We start from the raw sequence: 13,109 nt of genomic DNA on the forward strand, positions 1-13,109 counted from the left end.
GGCCATTGCTTTCCGGCATCCCGACCCTAAACCCTACCCTAACCTTAACCCTTACCTAACTGTAACCATTTTTACATTTCAATGGGGTTAAAGTTAAGGTTTCAATGGGGGGGGGGTAAAGAATCAAAAATAGCAGACTTAAAAAATTATCCTTAATATTTATTTCAATACCCTTCACATGCCTCTGGTGGCCTCACAGCAGAGCCCGCCCACTTCTCACACCATTGTATCAAATTCGGCGGGTTCCTGACCTGGCCTTGAACCCAGGTGTCTGGTTCAGAGGCAAGTACACAGTTCACAACAATGATGTCAGAAGTGGAAAGTGACTCAAATGTAGTGCCTGATGTCAACTAAAGGACAATGCAAATAGTGTCACCCAGGTATTGGTTCTTTAAATCAACACACTGCCCAAGATCTCTGAATGGTCTGGTACACCAATTGAAGTTTTGGAATAACGAGCATGAGATTATGAGTTCATAGCCTTGGCAGGAAGGATCTTGACATTGTAATTGCAGGTAATCCCACTTTAACATGACTGATGGACAGGTGTGACATGTCTACTTGTGTATAGAAAATCAATCAACAAAAACTCTGAAATCTCCATCCCTAACTAACTACAACATTTTCAGACAAGATAGAACGGCCAAAGGGGGCGGTGTTGCAATCGACTGCAGAGATAGCCTGCAGAGTTCTGTCCTACTATCCAGGTCTGTACCCAAACAATTTGAACTTCTACTTTTAAAAATCCACCTCTCTAAAAACAAGTCTCTCACCGTTGCCGCCTGCTATAGACCACCCTCTGCCCCCAGCTGTGCTCTGGACACCATATGTGAACTGATTGCCCCCCATCTATCTTCAGAGCTCGTGCTGCTAGGTGACCTAAACTGGAACATGCTTAACCCCCCTGCCATCCTACAATCTAAGCTTGATGCCCTCAATCTCACATAAATTATCAATGAACCTACCAGGTACCACCCCAAAGCCGTAAACACGGGCACCCTCATAGATATCATCCTAACCAACTTGCCCTCTAAATACACCTCTGCTGTTTTCAACCAAGATCTCAGCGATCACTGCCTCATTGCCTGCATCCGTAATGGGTCAGCGGTCAAACGACCTCCACTCATCACTGTCAAACGCTCCCTGAAACACTTCTGTGAGCAGGCCTTTCTAATCGACCTGGCCCGGGTATCCTGGAAGGATATTGACCTCATCCCATCAGTAGAGGATGCCTGTTTTTGTTTTTAAATGCCTCCCTCACCATCTTAAATATTCATGCCCCATTCAAGAAATTTAGAACCAGGAACATATATAGCCCTTGGTTCTCTCCAGACCTGACTGCCCTTAACCAACACAAAAACATCCTATGGCGTTCTGCATTAGCATCGAACAGCCCCCGTGATATGCAACTTTTCAGGGAAGCTAGAAACCAATATACACAGGCAGTTAGAAAAGCCAAGGCTAGCTTTTTCAAGCAGAAATTTGCTTCCTGCAACACAAACTCAAAAAAGTTCTGGGACACTGTAAAGTCCATGGAGAATAAGAACACCTCCTCCCAGCTGCCCACTGCACTGAAGATAGGAAACACTGTCACCACCGATAAATCCACTATAATTGAGAATTTTAATAAGCATTTTTCTACGGCTGGCCATGCTTTCCACCTGGCTACCCCTACCCCAGTCAACATCACTGCACCCCCCACAGCAACTCGCCCAAGCCTTCCCCATTTCTCCTTCTCCCAAATCCAGTCAGCTGATGTTCTGAAAGAGCTGCAAAATCTGGACCCCTACAAATCAGACGGGCTAGACAATCTAGACCCTTTCTTTCAAGAATTATCTGCCGAAATTGTTGCAACCCCTATTACTAGCCTGTTCAACCTCTTTTTCGTGTCGTCTGAGATTGGAAAGCAGCTGCAGTCATCCCCCTCTTCAAAGGGGGGGGGACACTCTTGACCCAAACTGCTACAGATCTGTATCTATCCTACCCTGCCTTTCTAAGGTCTTCGAAAGCCAAGTCAACAAACAGATTACCGACCATTTCGAATCCCACCGCACCTTCTCCGCTATGCAATCTGGTTTCAGAGCTGGTCATGGGTGCACCTCAGCCACGCTCAAGGTACTAAACGATATCTTAACCGCCATCCATAAGAAACAATACTGTGCAGCCGTATTCATTGACCTGGCCAAGGCTTTCGACTCTGTCAATCACCACATCCTCATCGGCAGACTCGACAGCCTTGGTTTCTCAAATTATTGCCTCGCCTGGTTCACCAACTACTTCTCTGATAGAGTTCAGTGTCAAATCGGAGGGCCTGTTGTCCGGGCCTCTGGCAGTCTCTATGGGGGTGCCACAGGGTTCAATTCTTGGGCTGACTCTCTCTGTATACATCAATGATGTCGCTCTTGCTGCTGGTGAGTCTCTGATCCACCTCTACGCAGACGACACCATTCTGTATACTTCTGGCCCTTCTTTCTTGGGCTGACTCTCTCTGTATACATCAATGATGTCGCTCTTGCTGCTGGTGAGTCTCTGATCCACCTCTACGCAGACGACACCATTCTGTATACTTCTGGCCCTTCTTTGGACACTGTGTTAACAACCCTCCAGACGAGCTTCAATGCCATACAACTCTCCTTCCGTGGCCTCCAACTGCTCTTAAATACAAGTAAAACTAAATGCATGCTCTTCAACCGATCGCTGCCTGCACCTGCCCGCCCGTCCAGCATCACTACTCTGGACGGTTCTGACTTAGAATATGTGGACAACTACAAATACCTAGGTGTCTGGTTAGACTGTAAACTCTCCTTCCAGACTCACATCAAACATCTCCAATTCAAAGTTAAATCTAGATTCCTATTTCACAACAAAGCATCCTTCACTCATGCTGCCAAACAAACCCTCGTAAAACTGACCATCCTACCGATCCTCGACTTCGGCGATGTCATTTACAAAATAGCCTCCAATACCCTACTCAATAAATTGGATGCAGTCTATCAGTGCCATTGGTTTTGTCACCAAAGCCCCATATACTACCCACCACTGCTACCTGTATGCTCTCGTTGGCTGGCCCTCGCTTCATATTCGTCGCCAAACCCACTAGCTCCAGGTCATCTACAAGACCCTGCTAGGTAAAGTCCCCCCTTATCTCAGCTCGCTGGTCACCATAGCAGCACCCACCTGTAACACGCGCTCCAGCAGGTATATCTCTCTGGTCACCCCCAAAACCAATTCTTCCTTTGGCCGCCTCTCCTTCCAGTTCTCTGCTGCCAATGACTGGAACGAACTACAAAAATCTCTGAAACTGGAAACACTTATCTCCCTCACCAGCTGTCAGAGCAGCTCAGAGATTACTGCACCTGTACATAGCCCATCTATAATTTAGCCCAAACAACTACCTCTTCCCCTACTGTATTTATTTATCTCCTTTGCACCCCATGATTTCTATCTTTACTTTGCACATTCTTCCACTGCAAATCTACCATTCCAGTGTTTTACTTGCTATATTGTATTTACTTCGCCACCATGGCCTTTTTTGCCTTTACCTCCCTTGTCTCACCTCATTTGCTCACATTGTATATAGACTTATTTTTCTACTGTATTATTGACTGTATATTTGTTTGTTTTACATGTGTAACTCTGTGTTGTTGTATGTGTCGAACTGCTTTGCTTTATCTTGGCCAGGTCGCAATTGAAAATGAGAACTTGTTCTCAACTTGCCTACCTGGTTAAATAAAGGTGAAATAAATCAAAATGTAAAAAACTAAGGGAATCTCAAAATAATCATGGAAGCAGCCATAGTCGACTGTGTGGTGGAGTCACAGGTTCAAGTTCTCTGAATTCAGATTCTCTTCTAGTCATCATTTCAAGTATCAGTACTCGCTCAACCTTCAGGCATAACATCTACATAGGATAAAGTAGTTCTTTGTTATTACCGACCTTACAGGGGCACTTTCGTTGAAATCTTGGGTCAGTTGTACAGAGATGGATTCAATCAAACCAGCACACTCACATTCACTAATCTGACTCAGAACAAAGTCAAAGACCAAGGATATTGTGTTAGGTCTTTAATATTTTCAATATTTAGTTGTTTATTTTGCTTAGAAATATTGCACATGGTCAACATGCCTGTTTATGAGCTCACACTCATCTCTCTCATTCTAAAATTCCTTCTCCAAAGTATGGACAGTTTATTTTAAGCACAATCATACAGTGTACACGCATACATGTGTGTGTGTGTGTGTGTATGTATGTCTGTGTGTTTGCGTGCGCACATGCATGTTCATGGAAACATTTCAGGCCTCACCTTTGCAAGACTTAACAAATCTTTGATAAATTCTATGCGTTTGATCTTGGACTATCTCATTATATAACAGTCAAGGTGGCATATAATAGTCCTGGTGACTGTAAAAATAACGCCTCCGGTATATGTGAAGAACATATGATTGATAATGTCTTATTGTATGGTATGTGAAGGAACCAGGGTATGGCCGAGTCCATACATGCATGTGCGCAAACACACACACACAACATCTATATGCACATATGGAAATATAGATTTTTTTCACACATCCAACTGTATACAGAGAAATAAAGGTACACCCATAACTACCCCAACTCTTCCCAAAACAAGTGAAGAGGCAAAAAGTGCTATTTGAATGTCTTTGACTTTAGTTAGTTAGCTATGCTCTATCTCTTCAAATATAGCAATCTCAGAGAGTTCTTCTTATGCCATAGTTGTTAGAATGGGTCTTCTGACTGTACTGTAAATATCTATGGCACAGACCCACATAACCCACCCATTCCAAATGTCCTATTGCACCATTTAATAAGGAAAAAATAAAGTGGCAGAGAGGGAAGAGAGAGGGCTCCAGAGAATGCCCTACGGGGCTGGTCTAGGATCTGTTTTCCCTGAACTAAACTCTAACCAGAGCCATCCTGAGCTACGTAACAGAACTGACCCTGGACCAGTGCTTAAGGGCACTTTCTAACAACACTTGGTTAGAGGGGCAGGGAAAGGAAGCAAGGGGGAAAGGGGCTCCAAATGGAAGAAGGGGGATTGATAACATTGAACAACAAGGTTATTTCTATGAAACAATCTCTAAAAATAATACTTTCCTGATTTAAATTGCAGTCACAAGACCACACATTGTGCAAACACCTGATTTCAACGTTTAAAAACGAACTGCCTGCCCCCTCCTCTATGTGTCTACTGAGCAGTTATGGGAGAGGGGGAATGGCCCAAAGTCACATTTAGAAGAGGGGTTGCGTGGGCTGTTTCCAAGCCCCTTTTATATACGTTTATGCTGGAGAAACACCAATGAGAGCCACAAGAGAGAAAACAGGCCACAGAAAAAACGTATTATTTCCACTGCAACAATACAAGATAAAGCAACATATCCACTGGGTGACTCCTAGATGTTGGTTATAAATCTACTTTTGCTTGTCAACTGTCACTTGGGAGCCAAGTGAGCCATGTCACATCATCTGCTTCCGGCTTCCTTGATGGAATCCGCAGCCTCTTGAGTTGACCAATGAATGGACGATTTGTCTCGTTCAGCCTTTCTCTGTGCTCGTTTACAGCCAACCAATGTTGAGTTTGTTGCTTTGTCACGCATCACCCTTCAATCTTTACATATTTCATATCTCATAACGGCGTCCACAAGGGGGGAAACCCCAATATACAACATCCTCTCCAGCCAATAGGAACTCAGCCTGTCTGTGACGTTGATTACTGATCGGGTCAGGGATTGGTCAATGGTCACGCTGAGTCCAGCCTCCCTTTTTTGGGAGCCAATGGTTGACTCACTTTCTCCAATCTCTAAAAACTGTGCAGGCCAAAGGCTTGGTCAGGCGAGTGTTGAGTTGACTGGCAGACTGTGTGTGTGCAGTGTGTGTCCAGTTCAGTGCTGTCTGTTGTTGCAGCATAGAGGGGCTGTGGAATTTCAGTGGATGTTACATTGGATACATCCCAACCACTGTGCTGAGGAGTGGAGGGAGGGAAGTCAATGGCAACAGAGGGCTGCAAACTGAATCCGCACAAATTGTTACAAAGTGCCATTGTGTACGGTCGTCTTCTGTGTGACAGTGCTTGTGACTGCCACCCAAGAGTAACAGCCTGAGTTGGTGGGGTATGTGCGCGAGAGAGAGACAGTAAGAATGTGTGTACCAGTGGAGGCTGGTGGGGGGAGCTATAGGAGGACGGGCTCATTGTAAGGGCTGGAATGGAATGAATGGAACGGTATCATTGATTCCATTCCAGCCATTACAATGAGCCTGTCCTCCTATAGCTTCTCCCACCAGCCTCCACTGGTGTGTACCACAGAGTGTTCTGTGTCAAACTACAAATGTGCTGAGGGTACAGCCAGTACAGAACTGTGTCGAAGTAAAACTGATGTCCTGTTACTACATGTACAAGGACATGCTGTGGGTCACAACAACACTCCCCTCTCTCTCGTTTGACACTTTTTCTCTCCACCTTCTCCATTCTCTTGCTTTTCTCCTTCTTTCCACCTCTCTTTCTTTCCATTCCTACAATTTGCCCCCATTCCTGGGCTCCTCAGGACTCCGCCCTCTTTCTCCTGGCTCCGTTCCTGTACCATCTCGAGTGTTGGTATTGGAGGAGCCGATAGCGGCCGAGGCGGAGTCCGTTGAACCCATGACCCCTGTTGTTGACCCGCCGGGCTCAGAGATTCCGGGGGTTCCAGGTGTGGCTGTCTGCATGATCTTCTGCCTCACCTCCCTGATCTTCAGCTGCAGACACAGTTTGGTGGGGAAGGTGTCTGAGTAGCGTGCCTGGAAGGCTGCAGTGGCCTGAGCTAGATGGGTGGGGAGGGGGGGGGGGGGCAAGAGGAGAGGGAAAGAAGATGAGCCCTCTCTGAAGAAAAATAATTGCAGTGCAACCTTTGCCTGGTTGTATCAGAGACTAGTTGGTTGTAATCTGGCCTTGCTCAACCACAAAACCAATATACAAGTTGACCAATGACAGTCAACAATTTGGCTACATGAGCCAATGAGAGAAGCAGATGGTGCCGGGTGGTTACCTGAAGGGAAGAAGCCGTGTTCATGGAAGAGCTGCATAACGAGAGCCCTGCGCTGGTCCAGAGTCCTCCGGAGAGAGGAGTACGGCACTTTGTCCATCTCCCCCAAGACATCCTCAGACTCAGCACCTACGGTAGAGAAATGACAGGACAGAGAGAGAGAGAGGAAAAGACGGTGATTGAGAGAAGGGAGGGATGAGAAGAATGGAGAAAAGAGGAGGCACCGAGGGGAATCCAAACTGATGAGTGAGAAAAGAATGCGAGGAGGAAGGTAAAAGTAACTAAGGAAAAAGCTACAGGGGCCTAGCCAAAAGTAGTGCACTGCATAAGGTACCATTTAGGACACAAGACATAACCTATGACAGACCTCCAGGTACACTCCACACTACATACCAGCTCTGTCGAAGGTGAAGATGTCCCCCTCGCACTTGGCCTCGCTCTTTGGTGTGTTGGGCTCCGAGCTGCAGCTGGAGAGACGGCTCCGAGCGGCAGCCTTCCTCCTGGGAGAGCTGGGGTCCTCTGCAGACGAGTCCAGGTCTGAAGGGGAGGAGGAGAATGATACAGAAGAACAAGAGAAGGGGGGAGAATGATACAGAAGAGGGGGAGGAGGAAGATACAGAGGAAAAGGAGATGTGAGTGAAGAAGGAGGCGGAGGATATAGGATGAAGAGAAGGTGTTTTAACCACAGACTCCAATAGAACACGGAATTATAATATATTCTACCTCTGTTTTTAATGGAGGAAAGAAATCTGTTTGAAATGAATTTTAGTGGCCGTGCTAGATTCTTAATACATTTTCTTTTGAATATGTTCGACAACTCTCTCCCCAGTCATGCTTGTTTCAGGATAAGGTTTAACCTGACAGTGCAGCTCAAAGCCTTAATCTTGAGACTGACCAAGACAGCAGGGAAGAGTATTGGCGTGACACTTCCCTCCTCTCTCCAGTTCATTTCCCAGGAGACCGTCATCAGACAGGCCAGAAAGGTCATATCGAACCCCATACGCAGAGTTCCAGCTAATGCCAGCGATGAGGCATTATACGGTGCCTAGATGCAGGCTGAACAGTTATAAACATTAGTTTGTCCCCCTGTCAATAAAAGTGCTTAACAGCAGGGGAGACAGAGGCAGACGGCGATGATGTACTGAATCTGGCATGTAGGCCTTAAAGGGATACTTTGGGATTTTGGCAATGAAGCCCTTGATCTACTTCCACAAAGTCAGATGAACTTACGGATACAATTTTAATGTCTCTGTGTCCAGTAGGAAGTTAAGTTTTGCAAGCTAATCCTAAATACGTTTTTATTTAACCTGGCAAGTCAGTTAAGAACAAATTCTTATTCACAATGACGGCCTACACTGGCCAAATCCGGACGACGCTGGGCCAATTGTGCGCCGCCCTATGGGTCTCCCAATCACAGCCGGTTGTGATACAGCCTGGATTCAAACCAGGTTCTCTTTAGTTACGCCTCTAGCACTGAGATGCAGTGCCTGAGACCTCTGCGCCACTCGGAAGCCCAGAAATTGAAAGCGCTATATAGCATTAGCGCAATGACTAGAAGTCTATGGGTATGTGCTAGCATTGCCAGAATCCCAAAGTATCCCTTTAATCGTGTGGAACTGCCACCTAGTCTCAGTCTTGCCTGACATGAACTTATGAACTTTTTTTGTGTGAGTGGGGAGGGGTGTGTATGATGGGGTGTTCTTCTCAACTGATTCTATGTATTTATGTGGAAGCAGAAGCACTTTTTGAACATGTTGTTTTATTTAACTAGGCAAGTCAATTAAGAACAAATTCTTATTTACAATGACGGCCTACCAAGAGGTAAAAGGCCTCCTGCGGGGACGAGGGATTAAAAAGAAAAAATGTAGGACAAACCTCACATCACGACAAATCTCTCTCTCTCTCACCTGTGGAGTTCCTCCTCTTCTTCCGATAGCTGCCCAGTATGGCTCGGGGGGAGGTGGCCAGACTCTGGAGGGTGGGAGAGGGCAGCACCTCTTCTGGCCTGAACTCTGGCAGCTCGGCAAAGCGCTCCTCGAAATAGGACCCCGACAGGACCCTGTACAGTTGAAATATAATTTGATTTTATGAGACCCGTGTTGGGATCCAACCGTACCCGGTTCAACGAGTGGGCTAAAAAAATGGGCTTGTGCACCTCAGTTTTATTTTCACCATATAAAAATAGCAAATAAACGATTGTGACGGGTTGGGTAAAAAACAAAAGATGCATCTCCGCTGTGGAGAGAGCCTCGCGGTGTGTGTAGGGGGGCTCTTGAAAGCCACTGGGGCGGTTAGGTATGATTCCTCTGGGTTTCCATAAAAAGCAGGGGGAAAAAACACTTCTCATCTCTGTGGTAGGCTAAGTGAATAATGTGATACGCCTCCGCCTGTCATTTTTTGATTTATACTGTAAGGGCGGGTTCAAGTTTACCAGTCTGGCCCTGGTGAGGACGCCGTGTTGGAGACTGAATTGTCTCCTTCCTGGTTCTCTCCTGTTCCTATGGGGGGGGCTCTGCAGGAGTGTCTCCGGAGCCTGGAGAGGTGAGGGTGTGCTCCATACCATGTTGATCAATATGCATCATGTGTCCAGTGTTCACTTGGAATGTGCCATTCTGCCTCGCCGTCACATGTCCATTAGTTTGGGCAGTGTGTGCGTTTAAGGGGGGGTTAGAGATACTGAACCGTATTGATTTCAGTTGAAGGGAGAATGACCACTGCTACGTTCTGGCAATGTTTAGGAGGTTCCTGCCGATGTGGGAGGAACGTGTCTCGAGCATCATTTAAAAATGTCGAGACCAGAATAAGCGAAGACGCTGTATAGCCACGTCTCTCTCCACTATTAGCACACTGACACGCGCTAATTCGTGAGCACCTTTTTTTTTCTTTGTGTCAATTGGTTGTCCCTGTTTATCAATGCTCCGTGAACTCTGTATTCATCAGTGAAGTTACTTTTAATCCCAATATACTCCCCCATTAATTTAGGTTGGTTAAGGAAATGTTGATAAGTCATTCAGTATAATACGCATTCATACCATTCTCCAAGTGGAAACGTTGTTTTGGAGAGCGCACAAACGTTTGATCTATTTAATTGCATTTACCAGTTTTCTGTCCATTTATCGTTTGGAGAGCATGTGTCCGGTTCCTCCGTCATGTTTAATGTTGTGTGAACGAGCAAGAATATGTGTGGCCAAATGTATTTAAGTGCCCATTTGGGGATGTAGTAGTTAGTACATGTTTGGGTAACTCAAAGAGCAGGCTGTACCTGAGCCTGGTACACCCCAGCTGTGATTTATTGGTTCAGACAGGTTTTTACCTGACGAGAGGCTTTTTCTTTTGAAGTCAGAACTTGGTATATACATTTGTAAATATCATCGTCATCTCTGAAACACCAGCGCTGTGTAAATAAACCCAACACTCATTTGCATTGCTCCCTGCATGCCTCCTGGTGACTCTTTGTCCTTACGACTGCTAGAGGGACCCCTATTCCACGCTGATGCAGTGCAATGGAGAAAGGCTACCGATTTCGCGCCAACCGGTCACTTCAAAAGCCCTCAATGATCTCAGAGTCTCTCCATTTGAACTTCATGTTTATTGTGATAAACAGAATCCAATGTAATTCCAAATGCAAGAACCCCCCCCCCCCCCAAAAAAAAAATGCAGATTTCAACTGCCCACTTAGTCACTTTATCCTGTCGCCGGTTCTGGATCGAACCCTCAACGCTAGTGATGTAAGCACCAAGCTCCAACCAACTGATTCCCTGGCTACAAATTCTTCTCCACTTGGGTCTTAACTGTCAACTGTCAATAATTTACCACATAGTGACCACAGAGAGAAGCAACGTGATGGTCATGTGTTTTCATTTCCTCCCATTGCACCCCTCCCCATCCCTATCACTCACTTTTCAACGGCGTCTGAGGGCTTTTTGAGTGGCGGGGGGCGGAATTTGGTCTTCTTGGCTGAGGGGGGCGCGTCCCTGTCAGTCTGTGGGGGAGGCGGAGGGTCCAGTCCTGTGGGAGGGTGGAGAGGTTCCCTCGGTCCTGCCTGGAGAGAGAGAGAGAGAGAGAGAGAGAGAGAGAGAGAGAGAGAGAGAGAGAGAGAGAGAGAGAGAGAGAGAGAGAGAGAGAGAGAGAGAGAGAGAGAGAGAGAGAGAGAGAGAGAGAGAGAGAGAGAGAGAGAGAGAGAGCCTCGTCCTTGATAAGTGCTTGCGATAATTGTTTGCATCGCAATAATACAATTGTTTGCGTTGCGCTTTGCAATCTCTACAGAAGTCATTGTTTTTGATGGGTGCTTAATCTTCAGCAAAACCCAGAGTCTCGTACCTCTTTGCTGTGGCCCCCGTTGCCACTGGCCCCTTTGTTGTGGCCCTCATGGGGCCAATCCTCTGCCTCCCTGGACTCCTCTGGTTCAGGCGTCCCACTCTCCTTCTTTATCTCCCTCTCCCTTTCTCCATTCCCTCGGGCATAATCTCGGTCATCGTCTGTATTCTCTTCTTTCATGTGGCTGGCTCGACCACTGTCTTCTTCACTCCCTGCAGGAAAATACACAATAGTGGCTCACGATTCCTAGTAATAATATATTGTAACATAGCTAGTTATAAAAGAGGCAACTATAGCAAAAGAGATGCCCTGAAAGTACATTCAAAAAGGCCATAAGCAGAGAAGGGAAGAGAGGAGAGATGGAAGGAGAAATGGAGGTGAGCGAGGAGAGGGGGGTGAAAAGGTACAGCGTGAAAGTGAGGGGAGGCAGACTACAGTTTCGACCTACCTGTTGGTATATTGCTGCTGGACTTAGCCATTGAGTTAGCACCTGGTTTGCTATATGCCTCGACATCCTCCGTCGTATTCTCTTTCTTTATGCTCTCTTTCTTTATCTGAGCCTTGTTCTTCCGTTGGGCCTGGCCCTCCACCTGTGACTTTTGCTCCAACTCTGCAGTCAGGTGTGGCATTCCCTCTTCATGTGACCGGGTAACGTCCTTTGAACCCTGGACGCCGACAGCCGAGGGTGATGATTGGCCGGACACTTCTTGAGCCAAATTGGGGAGCACGGAGGTCATGGCGACCCCACCTGACGCTAGGGTGATGCTAGGGGCCGGGTAGATGGCGGTGAGGAGTTGACGTCCAGTCCCCGGGGCTCCAGGGGAAAGGGCCGGAGCTAGCAATGGCGGTTGGCCCGCTACGAGAGGCTGCATCAGGGCTTGGCCGGCCGGAGTAATGGCGGTGAAGCCCAGAGTCGTCAGGGACGACGGCAGGTAGGCGGGTCCTGGAGAAAGAGGGGCCTGGACCGTTGCCGTGGAGACCACTCCAGTGCTGGATTGGACATAAGTGATCCTAGAGTGAAGAGGAGACAAAAAGCAGATGAGTTAGCTATGAACACACTGTTCTGATGAAGGTCAATTGACCAGCCACAATAAACTAAAAGTCTGCTGGAGTTCTCTTGCCATTTAAACATGCCATGTGAAAGTAATCGTGGGACATACAGTGCATTCGGAAAGTATTCAGACCCATTGAATTTTTCCACATTTTGTTACGCTACAGCCTTACTCTAAAATTGATTCAATTGTTTTTTCCCCCCTCAATCTACATGCAGTACCCCACGACATGCAGTACCCCAGACCCTTGACAGTCCTGAGTCTTCTTGGGTATGACGCTACAACCTTGGCACAGCTATATTTGGGGTGTTTCTCCCATTCTTCTCTGCAGATCCTCTCAAGCTCTGTCAGGTTAGATAGGGACAGTCGCTGCACAGCTAATTTCAGGTCTCTCCAGAGATGTTCGATCGGGTTCAAGTCCGGGCTCTGGCTGGGCCACTCAAGGACATTCAGAGACTTGACCCGAAGCCACTCCTGCATTGTCTTGGTTGTGTGTTTAGTGTTGTTGTCCTGTTGGAAGGTAAACCTTTGCCCCAGTCTGAGGTCCTGAACGCTCTGGAGCAGATTTTCATCAAGGATCTCTGTACTTTGCTCCATTCATCTTTCCCTCGATCCTGTCTCCTAGTCCCTGCCTCTGAAAAACATCCCCACAGCATGATGCTGCCACCACCATGCTTCACCACCGTAGGGATGATGCCAGGTG

General features: G+C 46.9%; 1 protein-coding gene across 2 annotated transcripts in view; it reads right to left on the reverse strand.

Annotated features, from left to right (window-relative positions):
* Positions 1-4,049: 4,049 nt before the first annotated feature.
* LOC139554618 (protein capicua homolog) overlaps positions 4,050-13,109 on the reverse strand; it is a 35,325-nt gene continuing 26,265 nt past the window's right edge. For both annotated transcript variants that reach the window (XM_071367572.1, XM_071367571.1), the window contains exons 14-20: positions 11,803-12,365; positions 11,358-11,566; positions 10,937-11,079; positions 8,945-9,096; positions 7,431-7,574; positions 7,041-7,166; positions 4,050-6,815 (exon numbers count right to left, since the gene is read on the reverse strand). In XM_071367572.1, coding sequence (XP_071223673.1) covers positions 6,529-6,815; positions 7,041-7,166; positions 7,431-7,574; positions 8,945-9,096; positions 10,937-11,079; positions 11,358-11,566; positions 11,803-12,365 — 1,624 coding nt within the window. In that variant the 3' untranslated portion in view covers positions 4,050-6,528. The remainder of the gene's footprint in view (positions 6,816-7,040; positions 7,167-7,430; positions 7,575-8,944; positions 9,097-10,936; positions 11,080-11,357; positions 11,567-11,802; positions 12,366-13,109) is intronic.

The sequence above is a fragment of the Salvelinus alpinus genome, chromosome 26 (assembly GCF_045679555.1).
Source record: "Salvelinus alpinus chromosome 26, SLU_Salpinus.1, whole genome shotgun sequence".
In the NCBI taxonomy this organism is placed as follows: domain Eukaryota; kingdom Metazoa; phylum Chordata; class Actinopteri; order Salmoniformes; family Salmonidae; genus Salvelinus; species Salvelinus alpinus.